The sequence below is a fragment of the Plectropomus leopardus genome, chromosome 15, assembly GCF_026936395.1.
Source record: "Plectropomus leopardus strain MGB_pleo_1.0 chromosome 15, ASM2693639v1, whole genome shotgun sequence".
NCBI classification, from domain to species: Eukaryota; Metazoa; Chordata; class Actinopteri; order Perciformes; family Serranidae; genus Plectropomus; species Plectropomus leopardus.
Window position 1 is genome coordinate 18839993 of NC_142190.1, and position 23087 is coordinate 18863079.

Sequence of the window (23087 nt, forward strand, 5' to 3'; positions counted from 1 at the left end):
CACCAGAGGACGCTGTGGCTCATGTGAAAAATTGCGACAGTTGTTGCTCCTTGGCGGCTCATGATGACATGTAACAACAAACATGGCAACCGGCAGTAACTACTGGGAAGGTAAATAATGTTTCAGCGTCTGATTTAAAACAACTCTCTACGTGTAAATCTTTTTGTTTCTTCGCCGTTTCAAGAAAACATGATTTGACATGCTCCGTAAGATGTTACGTTAATAAACGTTTTATTCTTTAGCTGGTTATGAGCTAACCTGTTAGCTTGTCTGACGTTAACGTCCATAAACGTCGAACTTGTGAAGTTATCGTTATTAGCGGATGTGAGTATTAAAAGCTAACGTGACGTCTTTCAGTGAGTCGACTGAAAGTGATTTTAAGTTTGTTTAAGAAAAAAATGTTTTTTTAAAGCTCTGCTACCTGTTGGCAGGAGCAATGGAAACAAGTAAATCAAAGCATTTACAGCTTTATACAAACGAAAGTCTCCACATTAAAAACTACGAGAATGTGAACCTCCCAATGCATTGTTTTGTTTTTACGTATTAATCCATAACCTATTATAGACATTTGCACCTATTGTCATCAATTTCATGACTATATAACTCGATATAGTTATATATATCGATTAACTCACTAACTAAACAATGTTGAGCACACATAGCTTTCATGTTGCATTTTTTTGATGAGTTTTTAGAAGGAGTAGAAGGCAGATTTATTTGTCTTTTTTTAAACAAAGTTTAAAACCCGAAATTATATTTTTTTAAATGTTATTTGTTATACTGTATTTACAGTATATCTGTGTGTATATCTGTGTGTATTACAATTTCCTTATGTTCATTTTGTGTTCTTTGTAATATTGTGAAAGTTAAACTTAAAATATGCTCACTTTTTCTGCCTCTCCCTGCACTGTATTTTATTTTTGTCATTTGGTGCATTTCAATCTGTGCAAAAATAAATACATCAAAAGCACCTTCTAAACAAGGTACTTTGGTAATGGGTGCTGATCATCGACTTAACATTAAAAAGTGACAGTTTCCATTAGACAAAAACAATGTGGCCCTTATGGTTTAATGTCATGTCTTGTTGAAATACTCAAGCCAGGCTTAAAACCAAGCCATGTATGGCTTGTATGTCTTATGCCATTACAAACTAAATGCCAACCGTGACAACTTATTGGTCCACACATTTTTTGTGTGTGTGTGTGTGTGTTTTCTATATGATGTCTTCTGTCACTGCTTTTTTTGCCTGACTTTTTGAGTGTTTCTCTGTTTCTTCACTCAGATTTGCGTAAACAGGCCAGACAGCTGGAGAATGAGCTGGACCTCAAGCTCGTCTCCTTCAGTAAGCTCTGCACCAGCTACAGCAGCAGCAGCAGCCGGGACCAGCGGACAAGAGACAGCAGGTCAGCTGCAAACCACTCACTTTATTTGAACAATGTGGATTTACTCTGACTTTTGCTGACTTTGGATATAGAATTTGACACAGTCATCAATGCTGACTTCCAGAAACACGTGGTTTTAACAAAGCATTGTTTTTTCATTTCTACTGAATAACTAATGACACAATATTTCAATAATATGATATCTAGTGTAATTGGCAATTTCTTTTTTTGGTCAATAACTGGGCATTAGGGCTGGATAATATATTGATATTATATTGATAATGTGAAATAGGACCCAATATTGTCTCTGATTTTTGAATGTTGTAATATTGTAAATATTTTACTTGTATTAAAGGCTGAATTACAGTAAAGCGAAGTATTTTTCTAAACTTACCAGACGGTTCTATCGCTTTTGTTATTTGTCTTTACGCATTTAGTCATATCCACATTAGTGATGTTTTTTTTTGTATGTGTGCTTTTGTTAAAAAAACTCACATTGTGTCAATATTTTTGGAAGCACCAATTATCAAGCCTACAATATTAATGTAATATCAATATTTAGGTGTTGGGTCAAAAAAAAAAATTTAAATTAAATTTTTTCTTTTTAATTATCATGCTTTAGTCTGTCAAATGTAATTGTTTTTTGTTTTTTTTTGTTCGAATGACAAAAATGACTGAACATTTTAGTATTCTCTCCAATTGATTCTTAAATCAGGTCGGATTCTGTCGGCTCGTCTCAAGACAATATGCTCGTGGCCATGACTACTGAACTGGAGCAGCTATTGGCCAGTGTAAGTCAAGTAGCACACTTATGTTCACTAACAGCCCAGCTGAAGGAGATTTAGTGTCCTCTTCAGAAGCAGCTGTTGAAGCCTTAGGCACAGGTGATGGAATAGATGTGATGCCAAAAATACCAAAGGGAATGTGATTTATCGTAGTTTATTTTATATATTGCGAAAAACCAATGTTTATTTTATGGGGGGGGCTAGGTTAGAATTGGTTTAAAGCTTATTACAGTTCATACATCCACTGAAAGTAATTTTTGTCATAGTCATAGTCTTGTTAAGTCATTCAGTTCTGTTAAGTTATTTTAAGATCACTTATCCCCCCCAAAGTCATTTTCTAACGACTTCTTATTTTCAATTTCATCTTCTTTTTTTTTTTTAATTTTCAGCTCACAGGAGTCAATGACAAGTTGGCAGAATACACAAACACACCGGGAATTTCGTCACATAATGCGGCATTGATGCACACCTTACAGAGACACAGAGACATCTTGCAGGTACATTATGTACAATAACTTTTCTGTGTTTCTTTCTCCTGCTGAAATGGATTTTATGTGTTTAAAGTGTTTTCCGTACTTTGCCGCAGAAACATCCATAGAATTAAAATTCAATTTGGTTTTATTTTGGCTTTTGTTTTATCCCACAGGATTACACTCATGAGTTTCACAAAACCAAAAACAACTTCTTCAGCCTGCGAGAGCGAGAGGACCTACTAGGCTCTGTCCACAGAGACATTGAGTGAGCACCTTCATACATCTTTTAATGATAAAAGAAATTGTATATTGTAAGCAAATGTGATCCTCTAATATTTCTCTTTATTCACCACAACTTTACTGTTGCCAGTGTTTGTTACAGATTTGAACTTTTGATTAAGAACGGACTCTGCAAGAAGTAGTTATCCAGATTTTGTTCTATTGAAATATGAAGTTTATTTTAAATTTGTTGTTATATTAAGAGTATTACCTGCAAGTTTGGGACTCACAGTGATTAAAATGGGACGCAACATCCGGCAAGAGAAGTTCAGCGATCACTGACATTCAGTTCTGTTCAGATTTATCTTCCTCTAATGCAGCTGTGTGGTTGTTAAGTTAGAATAAGATGCAATTATATCTGTAACTAGCAAATATTTTAATGATTAATATGTTGATTATTTTCTTGGTTAATTATTTACGCTATAAAATGCAAAAAAGTAGTGAGTGCCTGTTGCGTGTTCCCACAGTAATTAAAACAGCTAGTTTTATAAATCTTAAGATATATAACTCACAGTGGTGGAAGATGAAGAAAACTTGCAAATATTCCCATGAGACGTTGGAGACAGTGAATATTTGTGGTGTTTTTGCTTCCAAAATGCCTTAAACTATTTATTGAATATCAGAATTATTGCAGATTAATTTTCTGTCAACTAAATCAACCAGCTGACCACTTCAGCTCTAAATGCTGCATTGTTGGTTAAAATGATATATTATAATGAATCCTGAGACAATACCTGGCAAATATGGTCCAGACTTTTCTGGAACATTAATGTGAACAGAAAAAAGATAGATAATAGAGACTGTCTTTTTTTAATCTTTAAATTGATACTCTAAGTCCCTGCATTGATTTTTGACCATTTTTTCTTTCTTCAAATCTGTCTCCCAACTTTATGCAAGTGCAAAGGGACTATCTTAAAAAAAAAAATTGCTTTTTTTCCCCAATATAAACACAGAATACAGAACAGCTCAGACACAACATGACAAAATTACAACATGACAGTAAAAAGACAAAGAATAAGATAAAATAAAAAAAAAAACATGCTGCTATGTTGTCCTTAACCAGGAGGAGGCAGAAATGTCCAGTTTGTTGCTGAATTCCCCCACCCTTCATAGCCTCCATTGCTTCTATTATATTTCATCCTCCAGTAAGAGGCACCTCCTCTTATTAGCCGATCTCCCTCTCTCCCTCTCTCTCTCTCTCTCTGTTTCAGTCTCTGTGTCTCACTCCCTCTCTGTCTCTCTCTCTGTCTGTATCTATCTCTCTCTTTCTCTGGGGATATCTCTCCTAAGTGCCTTCTACAGTAAATCAAACCGCAAGGCTTTCATTCAGCCCAAGCTGAGGGAGAGTGGTTACATCTGGCCTGACTGATACAGAGAAATGTTTTATCGGTGGAGGAGAGACAGAGAAAGACAGTCAGACAGAGAGGAGGAGAGAGATACATTGTCCTAATCTGATATTGATGGATTACAGAAATGATGAGAGTGAATGTTAATTATTCTCATGGAGGTGAGAGAAATGGAGGGACAGTGAAAGGGGGGGGCAGAAGAGATAATGGACGATGAATTGATGATCAGAAAAAATAGGGAGGGGATGGTGTAAATAAGAGATGGAGGACAGAATTGTGGGTTAAGCAGAGCTGATCACTTAAAAGCCTGAACGCAGGAAGTACATGATCAGCATCCAGGCATCAGTTAATAGGAGGGAGTGAAACACCTCTTTCAGGCTGAAGCATTATGGGGAAAACTTGTTTTTGGTGCCGACTTCTTTGGATAGTCAGTTGCTGAGCAGCTCAAAGGGTAATGTGTTTCTGTAGGTTTTCATAACGCACCTCCAAACAGAGCCCGCCTGGGTCCAGACCTTTAAATCTGCCCACTCCGCTGAGGTGACTGAGTCGTCTGGCATCGTCACATTAAACATCAATTTCTTGGTGGAAAAGAAAAAATCGATCCAATGAGTGCTGCAGGGGGACTTATGATTAGCCAATGAGCACCATGAGTGGGACTAACGCACTTTTAATCAGGCTGTGTGCAGAAACTAATGAGAAGTAAAAAAAAAAGAACAGAGACGGTTACAGACAAGATAGACGCTGTTATCGAGGCTGTTTTAAATCAACATGTTTTCTCGATATCCCCATTGAAATCATCATCGTTTGTTGTCACTTCGCTAAGCTACAACCTTTTTTGTGTTAAGTTATGACTTAGTTTCATTTTGCAGACAGTGTTAGTCATGGAAAGATTTCACATACATGCTGTAAATAGGGAGGCAAGATAAAATCGGCATGTCATCACTATCGGCAGATATTGGCTTAACATATCTGCACACATGTTCACTTTGTCAAAAGTTTAACTGACAAAGTGAAAATGTACAAAACATCAACCCTAAGTTCAAGTGTTTTTCTTATTTTGCACAATGAATGAATGTTACATACACTGAAAAGCATTGTGGGCCATCACGATACAAGTATGCATAATATGATGTTAATTACTCAACAGAGGAGACTTGATGATCACTATAATGAGGTTGGGAATCAATATCTATTATATTATCAACTGAGTTGTTCAATATCGCGCATCCCCGACTATAAACAGACACACTCATATATGAACTAATATTCTGACATTATTTAAATCTGATATCATTTCTGGATTCTTCCATCTCCTGACAGGGAGGCCGTACTGATTATCAATACTTTGATGCTGGCTGCACTTCCTCTTTGTTAGTGTTCACTAAGTCACCCTGCTGCACTCTGCTACTAACCAAAAAAAGAGAAGTCGTTGTCATATAATCTTGTTTAATTCATCTTTTTACAAAAATTCTATTTTATGCTCTCAATGTCAATTTTCCTCTGTGATATCAAAAATGGAATCAAATATTGAATTTATTTTTCAATTTGTCAATCCAGTTCCCCATAATGTCTCTCTGTCTTCTGTTTTCTTACCCAGGTCCTATAAGAGCAGCACAGGAGTGAATAACAGAAGAACTGAACTTTTCCTGAAGGAACATGAACATCTCAGAAAGTAAGCGGTTTCTTTAAAAACAGTATTTATGTTTTCAAGAAGGCCAAGAGCTACACACAAAGTTCCTCCCTATTTACTTCATAATGCACCCTATTAACCCTCTGCCATTTTATTTTTTGAGTGTTACAGTGTGTGAAATGTGTGCTCATAGTGCACCCCAAAATTCTCACAAGGGTATCAAAAAAGGAGTGCCTAGGACATATTTCCATGATAATACGATTAGCTCAGTAAAGCCAACTGAAAATTAAAGGCATGGCATGTATGACACAAATGTAGCCACCTCTAAACATCTCGTACTTTAAAATGCAGCGCTAAAGGTGATTTAGTTAAACTAAAGGCCTCTTGTATTTTGCATTTTTAATGTATTTATTCTTTTCTTTTATAAATTATCCGGTTAGTTAGCGGCAGTTAATGGGTGTCGACTATCAACAGCAAAATGAACTGAAACGGATATCCCTAATTTTATTCTATCATTTATCTGTGTCCATTATGACAAAGGCTCCATCGGGAGAACCAGCAGTGATTTATGCTTTTATTTATATAACATTTTACTTACAAGACCTAGAAAGCCTGTAATCTATGAAGCTCATGATGAAATGAGACAGCGTAGCCTTTGTTCTAAAACTAGCATCATGAAAGTTGTTGAGGAAGTTGTGGGGTTACCTGGGATGCACGTATGCATATCCGTGGTTTACCAAACACATTTTAAGTCACGTTATCTTGTGCCTGATGATGTATTTCTCAAGCAGTTTGTCATGAGTGCAGTCAAATAGAGGAAGATTAACACGAGGAAAAAAAAAGAACAGAAGTACAGCAGCAGATGTGGTGGGAAAAAGGTTTCAAGGCAGAAGCTGTTAAATGAATTACAGCTGAATTACAGCAACGAGTTCCCAATGTGTCAGCAATTTGGTCATGAAAGCAGGAAGAGGAAAAAAGAATAGAATAAAATTAGTATAGGGATGTCCTAATCAAACTTTTTCGGCCCTTATCTTAGTCCATTAATAATGTGTATCTGCCATTAATAATAATAATGATAATAATAATAATTAAAAAATAAACTTTATTGCTACTGCGTTTTTCTAAAGTGGAGTTACAAAGTGCTTCACAAATTAAAATATAGTACTCTACCATACATAAGTAAAACAAAAAAAATAAAATAAGCATCATACACATATAATGCAAGTGTTAATCAAATGTGTATCTGACATGCTGAAATAACAGCCTACGTAATAAAAAATTCTTTATTGTTTTTTTTACAAGCTGTTTGATCAACATACTGGAGGTCCTTATTCATAAATATTAATGTTCTTGAATTACTGAAATGATAAAATTTAGTTTAATTGGAGAATATGACTTCAAAAGAGCGTGACACAGTCAGTCAGAGACGTATCACTCCTCTGGAGTTGTTGAAACAGTCGTACAGTGGTGTAACAAAGTGGAGCTTCTTCCCCTCAAACACGGTCTTTGGCTGAAAACAGACAACAGTCATGTGTAATTTGTCATCAAGTTACTGAACAATTTAATATTAATTAGGTATAATAGCATTTTTAAAACGTAATGATAGCGTCAGAGTTTAGTGAATCTGTTCTGCTGTGGACAGACACTTTTTTTCGCATTCAGACACAAATTTTTACTGATATGTGAAAACTGAAGAGCCAGACTGTTGTAAAGGATAGCTGCTCTGCAACGCTGGCAGGCCGAGGTGGACAAAACACTCTGAAGTACAGTAAAGAAAGGATGACATTTTGATCAGCTTTATTTTAACCAGTGTTGACCCAGCAAAATACGCAGCGTTTGACCTGATACCGACCCTTAAGAGCAGCTCAGGAGGTCTCTAGTTATTAGGTTACTTAGTGCGGTTTTGGGCCACAACGAGTCTGCAGAACAACGTGTCAAACATTCTTCAGGTCTGTAAACACCACTGAAAAATGGACATATTTTGTTGTTTTTTTCCTTCCTTTGTATTTTGATGGTAGTTCAAATAAGATTATACAGATGTTTACATCCATATAGAGGGTTAATCCTAATGGCTTTAGTGATCCCCAAACCTTTTCATCTACTGCAATCATTAGGTCAGAATTTTAATTTGCTCAATTTGTTGTGTTTATTATTCTTTTGTTTATTATTAAATACTGTAGATTCATCCTGTTTATCCACTGAGGTACTGAACAGCTTTAACCTTTTATAAACAAAATCAGAGGAAGCTCAGTTTGAGCAGCGTGGCAGTTAATTCACTGGACTTCACCGCTTCAAGGAAAACTGTCAGTGTAATCCAGGAAACTGATTTCTTCTGCATACATGCACACAGGTTACTGTTCACCTGAACTCAGTTTTTAAAGTAATGAAGTGTGATGTAAATACAGTGGCATTTTAAGCAATGCCCTTAATAAGTAAATATGCCCTTAATATTCTTAATAAGTACAACTTCATATAGAAAACCTGCAGTGAATGTTTACAGCTGCATTCACTATATTTTTTATTATAATGCTTGAAGACTTTTTCTATCCATTTTACCTACTAATTATTAAATACTTTATTTGTAGTTGTCAGAGGTTAAACTGTCCAAAATAGCTCAGTAAAGACAATAAAAGTATTATCTCCAACACCGTTTATTGTGAAACAAATGAAAGCAAATAACAGAAAAATTTACAAAGAATGCTGCACAGACACGTCAGGATTTAGTTTTCAATTTCAGTGTTTTGTTTATTTGTTTGTTGGTTGGCTGTCCATGTTCATTTGGACTGGATTTTCCTAAGAGAGAGAGAGAGAGAGATGGAGAAACACAGTTTGAAAATAATGCATGCGCGATTTTAACAATACAATCACATCTACAAACATAAATCATGTTTATGAGCAGATGTAAACTGTGTCCATGTGACTACTAAAACTCCTACTTACATTAGTTAACGTTAATATTGTTCCCTACACCAAAACCTCCTGCATTGAACCCAATGTCTGCGTTTATTGCGTTGCCAATACTTATTTCAATTCCTTTTCCTCCTGTTAATTTAAAGAGAAAAGTAAATAGAATGAAATCAAATTAACTGATAATCTCTCGTACTTCTGTGCGAAATAATCAAAGTGCCTTTTTCTACAAGCAGCTTCCCAAGACTCACCGTTCACGTTACAGTTGTTCCCTACACCAATGCCTCCTACGTGGTCTCCAACTGTCATGTTACCTATGTTGCCAATGCCTATTTTGACTCCTTCTCCTCCTGTTGAAAAACAAAGAATAATAAATAAGGAATATCAGATCATTTTCAGCAGACATGCAGGCTTCCTATGGTCATGGAAAAACTGGAGAAGTCCTGGAATTTCACAGTCTCACTTTATAGGCTTGGGAAAGTAATAGAATTAGTAAAGTCCTTAAAAGTTTTGGGAAAGTCATGAAATTTTGTTGTGTGTAATGAAGCTAATGGTTACAGTAATTTTTCCAAGGATAACCTTCCACGTAATGTCACATAATGGCAAATTTATTATTTTTTAATTTTGTTTACCAACAGTAATGTTTCTTTAAAACAATATCACAATATCTTTTAGGCTATATGGCGATGCACAAATATATATCACAATATTTTGAAATTTCCTCTAATCTGCTGTAAACTACTAAAATACAAAATTATTAAATAAACTACAGTTAAAAATACATAAAATACCAATACACCATAAAATAAAGTTACATAAACTAAAAAACTCACCCATTACATTGCAGTTGTTTCCTGCACCAATGTCTCCTTTGTTTGATCCAGCTTCCATCTTACTTATGTTTCCAATATCGACTTCAACTCCTTTTCCTCCTGTTGAAATACAAAGAATAATAAATACAGCAGCATCCCTGCTAATTTTACTGAGATCTGTATAAGGTATAATCCTTTGTATTTAAAGAATCTGCCCATTTCTGCCAAACTTCCCATCAGTGTAAGACAAAAACTCACCCATTACATTGCAGTTGTTCCCTGCACCAATGTCTCCATCATTGGATCCGACATCTAGCTTACTTATGTTGCCAATATCCACTTTGACCTCTTTTCCTCCTGTTGGAATACAAAGAATGATACATTAAACAAAATCCCATAAACTCTTAATCTTACTCACAGTTTTAGCGTGCAGATTCAGATTTATTGCACGAATATTGAATCAAAAATCATGATGATTTTATTAACTTCCCAACAATAGGAGACACTCACCGCTCACATTGCAGGTGTTCTTTGCACCAATGTCCCCTGCGTTGTCTCCAGCTGTCATGTTACTTACGTTGCCAACATTGACTGCTTTTCTTCCTGTTAAACACAAAAATAATAGATGCAATCACTTTAGTCGCACAGTTTGTAGTCTGAGGCACTCAGCTTGTGGGGCTCAGAGCGCCAAAAAATACATTTGAAAAACTCACCAGCAATGTCTCTTTTCAGAAATCATGACCTGGTTATATAAGATAATTCACATACCTTGTTGTGAGCGGTTTTACATAGGATCTATCTTCTTTTTACCGTACTACACCCACCAAACATATTAATGCACAGAAGGAAGTGTGCGTCTATGGATGAGGGACTGGTGCTTGTGACGGCACCGGACACAAGCATTAATGGCGTCCTTCTCGGCTGAGCAGTGACGGTAGCTGTCTCAGTAGTGCTAGGTTAGGTAGGTAGCAGCTGATGCACGATCGTATATATATTGAGAAGGCAGACATTCGTTTTGTTGATATCTTCAATACTCAGAAACTCACAACAAAAATGGTGTAGATTTTTAAATAGCACTTTGGTTAAGAGGAAAGAAAGTCTATTTTTTGATTTTAGGCTGAACTGTGCCTTTAAAGAGAAAATACAAAAGTTTTACACATGAAAGTGTGTTTACAGGTTCTTGGGACTCCAAAGGGAGGTGCAAAGTTTGATAAGTTGCCTCAAATGATGTCACTTGAGTCAACATTGCTTAGGGCTGAAGACTACAAATCTGAAAGTTACCACCTCTGTAGTCCACTCCTTACTCTGCTTGAGGCTATGGACTCAAGGCTACATTAGCTGCTACTGGCATAACCCACAACAGTCTCTGACCACACTGTCAGCTGTCGAGGAGCATTGTGGGTAATGTAGGCACCAGGTTTTACTGAGTAAGAAGAACGTGCGGATAAAAAAAAAGACAATATCTGTGGTTGTGCTGCATCAGTTTCCATACTAAAAACTGATAACAGAACAGAAGTGCAAGGTTAAATTCAGTCAATCAATCAAACTTTATTTATATAGCACCTTTTAAACAAATTAAATACAATTCAAAATGCTTTACAGTTTGATTGAAGAAACAACAAACATGACAAAGAACAACATACAAAATAAGCAAAATGGATCTTAAATAAGATTAAGAAATTAAAAAAGAATAAGTATAAACCATAAAATAGTGATAAATTGGTGGAGTACTCCTTAACCAATATTTAGGACTGTTTATTTACTTTATTTAAATTCTGTAGAAATAGTCCCATATGAATCACAGAACTCACCACTGGTGTTCCCAGAGGCAGTGGATCCAGATCCAGTCCCACCTCCTGTCTTACATGAGTTCCCAGGATTTGACTGGGATCTTATTCCTCCTTTAGAATAACAAAGTAAAATAAATAAAACATAGATAGACAGACAGACAGATAGATGATCATACACTTCCTTCAGCAATATGAAATAACTGAACAGTGAACTGAACTGAACTACTCTCTGCTCAACTCATCGCTGATTCGTACACTAACTACAGACTGTTATGAGAGACGTGAGAGAGGTCATCAATCACAGCCAGTGTGCAGACGTTGAACTCACCACTAATGTTGATCACATTATCAGCGCCAATCTTCCCTTTGTTGGTCCCAACGACAATGTCTGTGCTGTTACTTATGTTGCGCGCCATTGTTCCTGCTGAAACTTCTTCGACATAAAAACCTTTGTAAAGACAACATCAGTGACAGGATCAGCTGAATACAAATATAAAGTAGAAAATAACCTTCTAACAAATATAATTGTACTTTAAGGACAGAGCAACGGACGTTGACACATGCGGTTATTGTCTTACCTCTGGTTTCACACGTCGGTCCTGTGCTTATTGATTTGACGAGAGAAGACTCAGCTGTTCCGAGTGTCCGGCACAATTGTGTTGATGTCTTTGATGAGAACTTCCTTATAGTTAGAAGATGTTTTGTTTGTTCTGCAAAACTCAAATCATCCCACAGAGTCTAAAGGGGGTTTTTAACACTGCTTCATCAGCTGATGTTAATTATAGAGAAACCAGAACATTTATTATGGATTAATCTTAGAACTGCTTCAACTTCTATCATGACATTTTAAAAAATAAGCATTTATATCAGCCAATTTTTGCAGATGACTTCACTACCAAAGAGGCATTTGTAGCTTTTTTCACTTGAACTTAAAACGGTGTGATTCTATACAAATATGCATTTATGTAACAAGCTATAACTCAAATTTTAAGCTTGTTAGATGCTGAGATATAGTGTCTAATATTTAAAAGATACAAATATACTACAAACTTGTGATATTGATTTTAATCATATCATTCAGCCCTTGTTTGACATTAACATTTTCATATCTATCTATATATTTGTGTGTGTGCGTGTGTGTGTATGTATATACTGTATGTATGTATGTGTGTGTCTATACATACATACAACCAATTAGCTGTCCTGAGTTGTTTAAAGTTTTAATAAATTTGATATCCTAACATTAATCTCTTTTTCATATCAAAATGTTGGATGTTATCTTGAGCACAGATATTAAGATTCAGCTGAAAAATCTCTTTTAGAAAGACAAGGTGTATTTTCCAGAGATAACCCTCTTTAATGTTTTTTTCTTTTATTCCAATTTTAATTTAACCATATTTAAAATCAACATTCACTCACACTTAGTGTACTGTATTCCTGTAAGTGTCCTCATAGGATGCCCAGTGATGTTTTTATTTTATTAATTTTCTCTGCATGAACCTAAAGTAAAAATCGATGTGTTTATTGATTCAAACATAGTAAGCTCTGAATTCTTCGTAGTCTCCTCTACCTCTGTAGTAATAGTATATGCAGCCTCTTTATGCAGCAACTAAATCATAACTGGTGCAGCCACCTTTTACAGAAGTTGCTTAATATATTGAAAGGAGGTTATTAGTGTGTAATCACATTATAGTAAATCATCATAGGTTAAAAGTAAATATATGTTCCACATTTTTTGATAACCCAACTATTGCTTTGTCATTTGCAATGAATTCATGACAAAGTTTGAATGTAAAAATGAAGAATATAAGAACATTACCAAAGTCCTGGGCAATGTCAGTAAAAAAAAAAGTAAATATTGAGACAAAGACAGCATCATACAGCAGGTACCTTATTCATTCTTATTCCTTTATTCTTTCTTTTCACTTGTATTTTTTTTTTTACATTCTTCTCATTAATTATTTTTTTCTGCCAATTTTAAATCATGACTTAAACATTTAACAAATGGTGCAGATTTTTTTGGAAGAGTTTTCAATTGGTGGGCTGTTTCCTGGAAGGGAGAACGACAAAGAAAGTGTCCATGAGAAAATGATTATTCAGTTATACAATTCACAGGAAAAATTAACATGTAAGCACTTCATATGCAGACATCTGAAACTAACGAGGCAAGTGAATCTGTCGTCTTACCTCAGCTGATGTTGACTCTGTTTCCAGCACCAATAGATCCTGAGTTACTACCGACTAAAACATTAGCAGTGTTGCCAACACTGTCGCCAGATTTCAGTCCTCCTGTTGGAATATGAGGATTGAGAGAAAGAATAAAAGATTAACCACAAAAACTCTGCCGTAAATAAACTGTTCATAAAGTTTTTGCAGTATGAGGGATAACCCACCTTCTATTTTATAGCTGTTTTCTGCTCCAATGCGCGCTTTCTCCGTATTCTTCCCTACGACGGTGATGTCAGAGGTGTTTCCCAGAGCAGCATTTTGTCCAACACCTCCTGTAAAAGAGGTCAGGAGAGAAAAAGATTCAATTAAACTGTCAAGACAACCTGGCAGGAAAGTACAGTCACACTCAAATTTACCTGTAACGTCAATGGCATTTTCAGCGCCAACCTTCCCTGCGTTGTCGCCAATGAAAATTTTTTCAGTGTCAGCAACTTTCGCCATTGTTCCTGTTGAAATCTATACAGTCAGAGAGAGAAGTAAAACTGATTATAATTTAAACTAGTTCAGTCAAACCGTTGAGTGTGAAAGATGAAGAGACTCCATCATAGCCTCAATATACAATGCAAAATAAAAATTAAGATCGTAACTTTGAAAGACAGCACTTGTCTGAGAAACGGACAGTGTTCACCTTACCACTGGTTTGAGATGTTCGTCTTGTGCCGTGAGGCGAGCTTGTTGAAGTGAAGTGAGAAGACTCAGCATTTATAAGTGTCCTGCTCATGCACGCTCACGTCTTTGAGAATTTCCGAGGAGAAACTTCCTTTATGTGGTTAACAGGTGTTTTGTTTTTTCAGCAAAACTCTTCTGTTCCCAGGGAGCCTAAAAGGGGATATGTGAGATTTGTCATGAGCTGAGGTTCAATTTCAAGAATTTTTTTCTTGTGTTAATTGTACTGTGAAGGGCCCCTGCAGTTACAAAGTCATTGTCTTGCAGATTAAATTACACTTTATATTGCCTTCGATCTTTTCTGTTGAAGGAACAGCACTTCATATATCCTCACTAAGATATTTGGTTATTCATCCAATTTTTTTTATTAGCCAAATTTGTGCTCAGTAAATTGGTCAATATTGTAATTTTATGAAATCAAACCAGTTTTAAATGTCTGTGAATACATTACAGCTTTGGTCACTGCTGTCCTCGTAGTGGGTTGTTTTTTTAACAATTACTGTAAAATCAACAGGATTCATGAGTGTCCTCTCAGTTTACTTCTTTTGACAAAAGCTGTTCAACTGTCTTTGTTCTAGCTAAAAAAAAGAAAAAAAAGACCACAAATTGGACGTTATTATTGTATTCAGAATTCATGGATTATTTAAAACAATAAACTTACAATTCTAAATTACAGGCTCATTTAATTCACAAAACAAGCATTTTTATAATATCATAATTTATCCACATACTAATCGACCAGCATGAAATTTATGCATTATTTATTATTATATATTTATTTTTTTAATACATTATTTATAGAAAGGATTACATGAATTGATCACAGTTTTGAAGACAAATAGTGGCATCTCTGAACTTTTAACATGTACTTTCAGCCAGTGCTGTGACATGTGATATGTTGATTTGTTTTTTCTGTATCATTTATTGTGTAAGTTGACCCTCTATAGTATTTCATAGAAGACCCTGATATTCATTTGGCATGTAACATAACAAAGTCAGTGGGGTTCATCAATCAAATGTTTAATCAGAATCAGAATCTGGGTTTATTGCCAAGTACATTTACATAAACAAGGAATTTGAAATGGTATTTTAGTGCAAAACAATTAACATCAAGGAAGGATAAAAATATTGAATTTAAATAGTATAAGACACAAGATAAAAATATAGAAGCAATTGAATGAATTACTTCAAATTTCAGACTTTCTACTTTTAAAAAAAGTCCCATACTGAAATCACAAAACCACTACGACTCACGAGTTTTAGTTCTGACTTCAACCTGAACTTTGAGTTCTGGTTTAGCGACTGTATGACCCCAAGCTTCACTTTCATTTTGAGTTTGTTGCAGCGCTGGACTAAAACTTGTGAATCAGCAGTGTGGTTGCTGGGAACAGCAAAGACATTTAAAGGGAAACTTTGCCAATTTTCAACCAGTTGTGTGCGAATAATTCGTTTTTAACTGTTAATAGAACTTTAAATAAACCGACCAACATGTTGGCTGATTCTAAATCATCCAGCATGTTGGTTGCTATTGTCAAAACGGCCCTAAGAGTAAATACATTGTAAGTGTGTGTTTTTTTCAGAAATACATTATGCAACAGAGGGAAGACATCAGGCAGAGCGGGTTATTTAAATGATCTCATTGAAACCATCAGTAGGGTTTTATTTATTTCTTACACCTTTCAAGCTTCTTTTATGAAAGTTAAAAATTTGTCCACTAAGTCAGAAGCATCAGTGGATCAATCACATATCTGTCCATATGTTTGCATATAGCCCCACCTTGCTGCCTTTGTGTCATAATACACTGGCCTGATAATAAGACCGATTTGCCATTTCCTCACATTTTATTATTAATTTCAGTCTATACAGATCAAACATTTTGAGACACTAAAAACTACAGATGTCACTCAGGCAGGAAAAGTCAGGAAAAGAAAATTCAGGGCTGTGAAAAGTCACATGTCCTTTTCATCCTCTGGGGACCATAAATGTTTGTACAAAATTTCATGGAAATTCATCACAGAGGACCAAAGTGTTGAACCGGCCAACACTGAACCCCTCAGCCGGCATGTCTAGTTATTGTTCAGCTGCTGCTAAGTTCAGTGATGTGTGTTTTTGAGACATTTCAGTCTGTCTGTTCTCAAAGACAAGGCACAGAGTTGTATCCATGTTCAAGCAGAAATTGTGGAAATCTCACTTTTGTTTTTGTTGGATTGTATTTCAGATCCTCGTTGATACACTAGATGGTGGGCTGGTCAGTCTGAGTCCTACTGTGGTTCCTTTATATCCTCACTAACTGAGGTTTTTCAGTTGTCAATCAGATGTCCAAAATTTTTTTAATCAGACTTATCTTTCCTATTTTAAGAATCATATTACATTAAGAAAACACCTCATGTGTTTCCTTTGACAAAAAACAATGAAAAAACAAAGAAAAGAAAGGCAGTTCTGTGCAGCATATTAAGTTTATTTTAATTTGTTTTGTTTTTTTTATATTAAAGCTTATGAATAGTGATAATCTCTACTGAATTCAAAGCATGAATCTCTCCTTTGTTGTTTATAGGTTATAAGGTATTTTCATTATAAAACATCATTTTTGGCAGAGTAGTTTATGATCTGTCTGGTGGCATGTCCAGACTGTTTTTTACTGGGGTGGGCCTTGTGGGGCACTGACATACGCAGGAGGGGCATAAAGTACGAGCACTGCTGCAGGCACATACACATCATAGCTTCAATTTACCATTCTTGTCTCCACTCCCCATACCTCCTTTAATCACTAACATTGCAGTGTCTTCAATTCCTGTTTATAGTTTAGTGTAAAAGATAAACAGATTCACAACACAACAGAGTGACACCACACAAATGTAAAATAAAGCTTCCGTACTTAATGTAAAGATTGTTCCTCCAAAAGTAAATCATACAAAAGCAAATGTAAATCAATAAGCCTTTGTGAACAAACATTTTAACAGTTGTGTCAGTTTATTTGTATGTAAAATTAGTCAGGCGAGATACTACTCTGGCAAATTACTGCCTCTCAGGTTTCAGACTAAATTACACCTATAAACTAGAATTTAGTTTACTGGTCAAACAGTTCAAACTGACAGGACAGATGGCCAATCAGATTTCAGGGATGGTCCAAGCGTACTCCTGGATCTGTCTGAGAGCAATTCCTAAGAATCCAATTTCCTAAGAGAGAAAAAGTCATGGAGAAAGAAGTTAGACAAAAAAACAACACTGAAAACAACCAATTATTAACAAAACAGATAAGCGCGCAAACATGTTATATGCACACAAAAACACACAGCACTGTGTCCTGTGTGTCTAGTAAATCTGTGCGCCCCTTTCTCACCTCAGCTAATGTGAATGCGGTTCCCAGAACCAATCGATCCTGAGTTGTTCCCAACTTTAACATTCCTGATGTTGCCAATATTAGACTTGGCTGGGATTCGTCCTGTTTAAACACGAGATTGGAAACAGTTAAAGGTGCTCAGATATGTGCTGTAAACATCTCTGAAAATGAGTAATGAATCAAAAATAAACCACCGCCCACTTTGTCCACCCAGAGAAGGATAACCCACCTGCTACAGTCAAGTCGTTCATTCCCCCGATGCATCCTCGGTTTGCTCCAGAAACATGAATGTTGCTGATGTCACCCAGAGAGACTATTTCTTTAATATCACCTGAAAAGGAGACGATATCAGAGCCGACAGTGTTATGAAAGTTGCGTGTGAGACACTCAGATAAAGATGCTGAGCTGAACTTACTTCTAACATTATTCTCTGCACCTATCTTCCTTTCACTGCAGCCGATGGGCATGTTGTTGTTGCTGGTGTTGTAAGACAGCGGACGTGCTGAAATGTAGACAGACGAGCCTAAAAAGATGAAGAGATATGCTGAAATAGAAAAAGCTGTGCTGTTAAATCCCATGACTGTGACACTTATCTCTGCTGTCTGACTGAAATGTTGTTGGCGCTCTGCATTAACACATCTGGGACGCAGCAGCAGCAGCTTAATGTGTAACATGTGAGTGTAAATAAAAAGACTCCATGAAGATTGAGCAGTGGACCCAGACACGAAGCCGAGTTAGACGCTGACACATGTAGAGGTGTTTGAAGCAGTGCGTCAGTTATTCTGCACAGGTGTGATTCTGGTCTGTATCTTGTGAGAGGTTTTAATGATTCAGCTTTTGCCCTCATTTCCACAGAATCTAAAGCGAGGAGAGTGTTTGCTTAACAGAGTTACACCAGGAGACTTTTGATAGCAAAACAAACTCCTTCATAGCTCTGCCAGAAGATGTATTTTTAGCATTTCTTGGAAAAATGGTGATTGTTTCCAACATTCTGAGATTCAGTTCTGTGTTTGTTTTTGTTTTTTGTCATATATATTACTTGATCTGCTTCGTACACACGACGTCTTTTGTACGTCTGTCCGTCCTGGAAAAGGGATCAGTCCTCAGTTACTGTTCTTGGGGTTTCTACCATTTTTCCCCTGTTTTAGGGCTTCTTATCCAAAGTGCTCTGAGGCGAACAGTGATTTTTTATTTTGGACTTTAATAGAGCAAGTGATTAAGCTACAATAAACTTTGACTTCAGTAATTTGTAAAGCACTTTGGGTTGCCTTTGGGCATGAAATGTGCTATATAAATAAATTTGCCTTGCCTTTAATGTTATGGATATTTGATATTTTTGTCAGTGGCTTTGTGGAAGAAATAGCCAATTATTGTAATCATGCTTTCTGCTGTCACTATTTCTGTTTCAAATGAAGGAATTTCTGAGTATGATTATTTGTGTGTCCTTCGTTTATTAATTACCTGTTCTGCTGTGTGGTATTTGCATAGTTGCAGACAGTCTCGGTGTGTTTCACAGTGAATCATAAGTCCTCTGACTCATTGTTAACAACCATAACTGCTGTTCAGCCTCGCAGACACAACAAACCAGAGGTGTTTTCCTGAAATGGATCCTTCTGAGACACGATGTCTTGCCTCCACTAAATGTAATTGTTGACTGAGCAAACAGGTTTAAAACTTTCAGTATCACTCTGCTTTTAACCATACACGTCACATAAAACTGGTAATTGTTTTTGACTCAATTACTGTATCTTAAAGGTTTTAAATTTCAGGTGTGCACAAAAAATCTAATTGTGTAATCAAGTGCCATTAGTTTAAGTACAATGTGTAATGTTGCAGTTTTTGCTGTTAGGAGAGAATGAGCAGTGGATGTATGGTGTGATTTAGAGCCAGTCATTTTCTGTGGTTTGTTTTGGTTTTGCCGATTTATCATACATTTTCATTTAGTACAATTTTACTTGTGAAGCTCTACAGTTAGCTTTGCAGATTTGAAGAAGAGAAAAAAAACTAAGCAACAAAGACAAACGTGTTAATGTCTCAATCCAGCCTCATGTCGCTCTCAGACAGGACATGACAGGTTTTTTTGTTTTTGATCGACTTTTGCAACTTTAAAATTCACATTAATGTCATGCTGATTAGGATAAATCAACCAAAAACACTTTTTTTTTGCCCATCCGGGATGCTCAGAGCAGATGATCTGCTGTCTGCCACACATCTGTCACTGCACTCTGGAAGACACAAGGAAGTGCAAATTCAGTGAAAATTGACTAATTAACTAAGACATGGCTGAAACTGACAAGGCAGTGCATATGAGGCTCTGTGTTTCTTATGCAAAAAGTTTTTCAAAACTCATAATAATGAGAATTAAGGCAGTGAAATCCCACAAGAATCACAAAATCACCCCAGCCCAAAAACCCACCTATAAACCCAGGTGTTTCCCCAGTTCTGTTGACTTTTTTCCCTTCACTTTTTGTTATTTCAAAATTGGCCTTAAATTCCAAGTGGCATTATAAAAGTCTTATAAAAAGTCTGAAATCCAACTTGCCTTAAGCTGTTGGAACCCTGACCTATAAGTAAAGAAAATAAAAAAAGTAACATAAACCAAAGCAAGAAGCTGCCTCTCCTGTAAAGAACAGAGAGAAAAAGCAGAGCACAGCAGTAGATAGATAGTGGGAGAGGTAGACGAGTAGATGAGGAGGAAGTATAAAGCACAGTATTGATTTTTGGTCTCCAGTGGAGTCGGGCAGGATGCATGCCGCTGACCTTATATGCTCTGCTCAGCTCTGGACTGAACACTTCATTTTTTTGTCCGTCACTTATCCCAGCAGCTAATGGCGGCTGATGTAAATCTTCTGTGTGTGTGTTCAGTGTCGGTCGTCTGTGTGTCTGTCCTGCTTATATTCATCCAAAGCAAATAACACAGGGGTCATCCTGAAAACGTCAGTTATAGAGATTAATTGGCTATGATGGAGGTTTGATTTGACCAATCTGGCTCTGACTTTACTAAAAATTCTCCATTAACCAGCACTTTTCTCCTGTCTCGCAGGAATCACAGGAAGTGCTCCTTTTATGAGAATAGACCTAAAGAGCCGTTTGGTTTTATGGCACGGGCTTTCCCTGTGTCCTGTTGTATCATTTCATGACTCTTAAACCAGGATATGTATATATATATCATCTCATAAAAGTGGTGAAGCAGCAAAAAAAGGAATTTCAGTATATTTTAAATGTTTTTAAGCTGTGTTGAAATTTGAAATGTGTGTATAAGACTATAAATGAAGGTTTTTCAGCTGACTTGATCTGACGTTTTTGTTTTTTCTCCTTTTTTTGTGTTCACAGCTCAGATAGTCTCATTGACAATGCGATAAGGTAAGCTTTATTGCCCTGTTCACTCTCCTCCTCTCTCCTTTTACTCCCACTCACCCTACTCAGTCTCTCTCTCACACACACACACAAACACAAACACAAACACACACACACACATCATAAGCAAACTGCACATTCAGGTCTATTAAAGCAGACCATCATGCCTTAATTACTGGCTCTTCAGCTGAAACATTAAACTTAAAGGGATAGTTCCATTCTTTTGAAGTGGGGCTGTATGACGTACGTATCCAGAGTGAGTGTCTTACATACAGAAGATGTAAGTCACCACAACCCCAGTTTGGAGAAGCAGGCTGGAGTTCGACACAGAAGCTGAACTATGTACCGTTACGTACTGCTGTGGACGTAGGCAGCAACAAAACATATTTAAGCCACCTAAAACTAATGTGCATCAAAATAGTGTGTCAATCCGTGTGCTTGCGATTTGTCAGACGGGTGTGTGTGGGCGATAACTCCGCCCACGTGGAGATTGCTATTGCACAGAATCTGGCTCAGAATGACGTCACTAGCGCAAGATGGCAGCAGCCGTATCTGGGATATTTAAGCCTCAATTTAGCATGGCGGGGATAAGTGGGGACGCATCGTCTGTCTTTACAAACAGTCTGTGGTTTGGGCTCATTACTCGGAATATGTACGGCTGCATGTAAATATTAGTGGAATATTGATTTTTATTATACATGTGAACAGCAACAATATGTTCTTTTTGGGAATAAGAAAATAAAAAACCACAATGTTTTGTGCACATAAACATTGTCACTGCCGACCAAAGGAGCTGCTGGTCTGTCACTGCCTCCATCACATATTATGTGTTTGTGTTATTGCACGACTTTTGCATTTTAAAAAGTTGGTTTACAATCACCAAAGTCACACATTAACACAAACAAACTGATAGGCAGCAGTAGACCAGCAGCTCTCATGCTCAGGAAGCCAAATTGACTGTTTTTGTCGATGGTGTCTGGTGGCTTTGACGAGAGGGATGGAGCGTGCTGTCTGACAGAAAGATAAAGTGGTGAAAATACTCTCAATATAGCATAAAATTAAATTGTTTCTGACTTTTATGTGGCTAAAATATGTTTTGTTTGCTGCCTCCGTCCTATTTTGCTTATCTTCTGTATCGACACCGCACTGCTTCTCCAAACTGGAGGGGTGCTGACTGACATCTGCTGTATCTAACACACTGTCTTATCCATGATAAGAACCTCATACAGCCCCACTTCAGAAAATCAGAACTGTCCCTTTAATGTGATGCTGTGAAGACAGATATGTGCCTCTTTTTCTACCAACTAATCCCTCGTGGTTTCTTCTTTCCTCCAGTATCGCCATGGCTACCAAAGAGAACATCACATTTCAGCGTGGGATGTTGAAGTCCATTCAAACCAGGGTCACAACTTTGGCTAGTATCCTTTAATCATTTGTTCTTCTTTGTCTTTATCTCCTTTACTGTGTCTCTCCTCTGAGGCTGATAGAACAGACTACAGCAGATTTACACCATTAAGCTCCACTTATTCTTCCTCCTGGATGTGTTTGGAGCCCCGCTGATGTATTTTCTCTGCTTTTTTCTGCTTTCTGTGTCTAACTGCAAGGGAAGGGAGGGCCAACTGGGATCTTAATTATTTTCCTTCACCACACTTCCTCCTCCCCTCAGATCGTTTCCCAGCCATCAACAGCCTCATCCAGAAAATCAATTTGCGCAAGAGGCGGGACTCTTTAATTCTAGGCGGGGTGATTGGCGTCTGCACCATACTCCTGTTGCTCTACACTTTCCACTGATTCAACTGACGGAACCTTAACTTTCTTATAAAAACAAAAAATTAATGTATCTCAAGACTTTTTTTTAAAAAAAAGTTCTTATATCGTAATTTTCTCTCCTCAAAACATCAGAAAAGATTTTATATTAACAAGAAAAAAGTCTTGATTGAATTCGTTTCAATTGGAGAGTTAATTTATTTTCTGAATTATTGCAATTCCATCCTGGAATTTATATATTGCTGCTTATATCCTGTCATAATTTTAGCTCTTTATAAATGTATAAAGTCATATTTTGCTGGGATTGTTGATGTTATACTTCTT

The 23087-nt window shown here is 36.6% G+C and overlaps 3 protein-coding genes across 5 annotated transcripts; 1 reads left to right on the plus strand and 2 right to left on the minus strand.

The window, feature by feature from the left end:
* On the plus strand, window positions 1-23067 carry LOC121952264 (Golgi SNAP receptor complex member 1-like). The gene is made up of 9 exons (XM_042498830.2): window positions 1-110; window positions 1283-1403; window positions 2098-2173; window positions 2557-2664; window positions 2814-2905; window positions 5863-5937; window positions 20973-21002; window positions 22332-22414; window positions 22663-23067. Exons 1-9 carry the CDS (start codon window positions 83-85, stop codon window positions 22785-22787), a joined length of 738 nt encoding a protein of 245 aa, XP_042354764.1. The 5' UTR covers window positions 1-82; the 3' UTR covers window positions 22788-23067.
* LOC121952265 (uncharacterized) lies at window positions 8529-12126 on the minus strand. Of its 3 annotated transcripts, none has more exons than XM_042498831.2 (9): window positions 11983-12125; window positions 11733-11852; window positions 11426-11515; window positions 10125-10217; window positions 9873-9971; window positions 9636-9734; window positions 9054-9152; window positions 8836-8937; window positions 8529-8688 (listed from the first exon to the last, which is right to left on the minus strand). In XM_042498831.2, exons 2-8 carry the CDS (start codon window positions 11818-11820, stop codon window positions 8837-8839), a joined length of 669 nt encoding a protein of 222 aa, XP_042354765.1. In that variant the 5' UTR covers window positions 11821-11852; window positions 11983-12125; the 3' UTR covers window positions 8529-8688; window position 8836. The 3 variants fall into 3 exon arrangements, with proteins under 3 accessions (XP_042354765.1, XP_042354766.1, XP_042354767.1); XM_042498832.2 differs by having other exon boundaries at window positions 11733-11837; window positions 11983-12083; XM_042498833.2 differs by lacking the exon at window positions 8836-8937 and having other exon boundaries at window positions 11983-12126.
* LOC148187272 (uncharacterized) lies at window positions 13292-14416 on the minus strand. Its single transcript, XM_088088045.1, has 5 exons — window positions 14267-14416; window positions 13990-14089; window positions 13798-13905; window positions 13592-13693; window positions 13292-13454 (listed from the first exon to the last, which is right to left on the minus strand). Exons 1-4 carry the CDS (start codon window positions 14333-14335, stop codon window positions 13593-13595), a joined length of 378 nt encoding a protein of 125 aa, XP_087944171.1. The 5' UTR covers window positions 14336-14416; the 3' UTR covers window positions 13292-13454; window position 13592.
* Window positions 23068-23087: the final 20 nt, after the last annotated feature.

What these genes read in the sequence shown, in the direction of transcription:
- LOC148187272 (XM_088088045.1), bottom strand. Translation starts at nt 14,335, where the DNA reads ATGCTGAGTCTTCTCACTTCACTTCAACAAGCTCGCCTCACGGCACAA. An exon ending in AAATGCCATTGACGTTACAG is followed by an intron (nt 13,906 to 13,989) that starts GTAAATTTGAGT and finishes CCTCTTTTACAG; the next exon opens with GAGGTGTTGGACAAAATGCT. An exon ending in AAACAGCTATAAAATAGAAG is followed by an intron (nt 13,694 to 13,797) that starts GTGGGTTATCCC and finishes ATATTCCAACAG; the next exon opens with GAGGACTGAAATCTGGCGAC.
- LOC121952265 (XM_042498831.2), bottom strand. Translation starts at nt 11,820, where the DNA reads ATGGCGCGCAACATAAGTAACAGCACAGACATTGTCGTTGGGACCAAC. An exon ending in TAATGTGATCAACATTAGTG is followed by an intron (nt 11,516 to 11,732) that starts GTGAGTTCAACG and finishes GTTATTCTAAAG; the next exon opens with GAGGAATAAGATCCCAGTCA. An exon ending in AAACAACTGCAATGTAATGG is followed by an intron (nt 9,153 to 9,635) that starts GTGAGTTTTTTA and finishes GTTTTTCAACAG; the next exon opens with GAGGAGAAGGAGTCAAAATA.
- LOC121952264 (XM_042498830.2), top strand. Translation starts at nt 83, where the DNA reads ATGGCAACCGGCAGTAACTACTGGGAAG. An exon ending in CGGCAGTAACTACTGGGAAG is followed by an intron (nt 111 to 1,282) that starts GTAAATAATGTT and finishes TTCTTCACTCAG; the next exon opens with ATTTGCGTAAACAGGCCAGA. An exon ending in CAGCGGACAAGAGACAGCAG is followed by an intron (nt 1,404 to 2,097) that starts GTCAGCTGCAAA and finishes TTCTTAAATCAG; the next exon opens with GTCGGATTCTGTCGGCTCGT.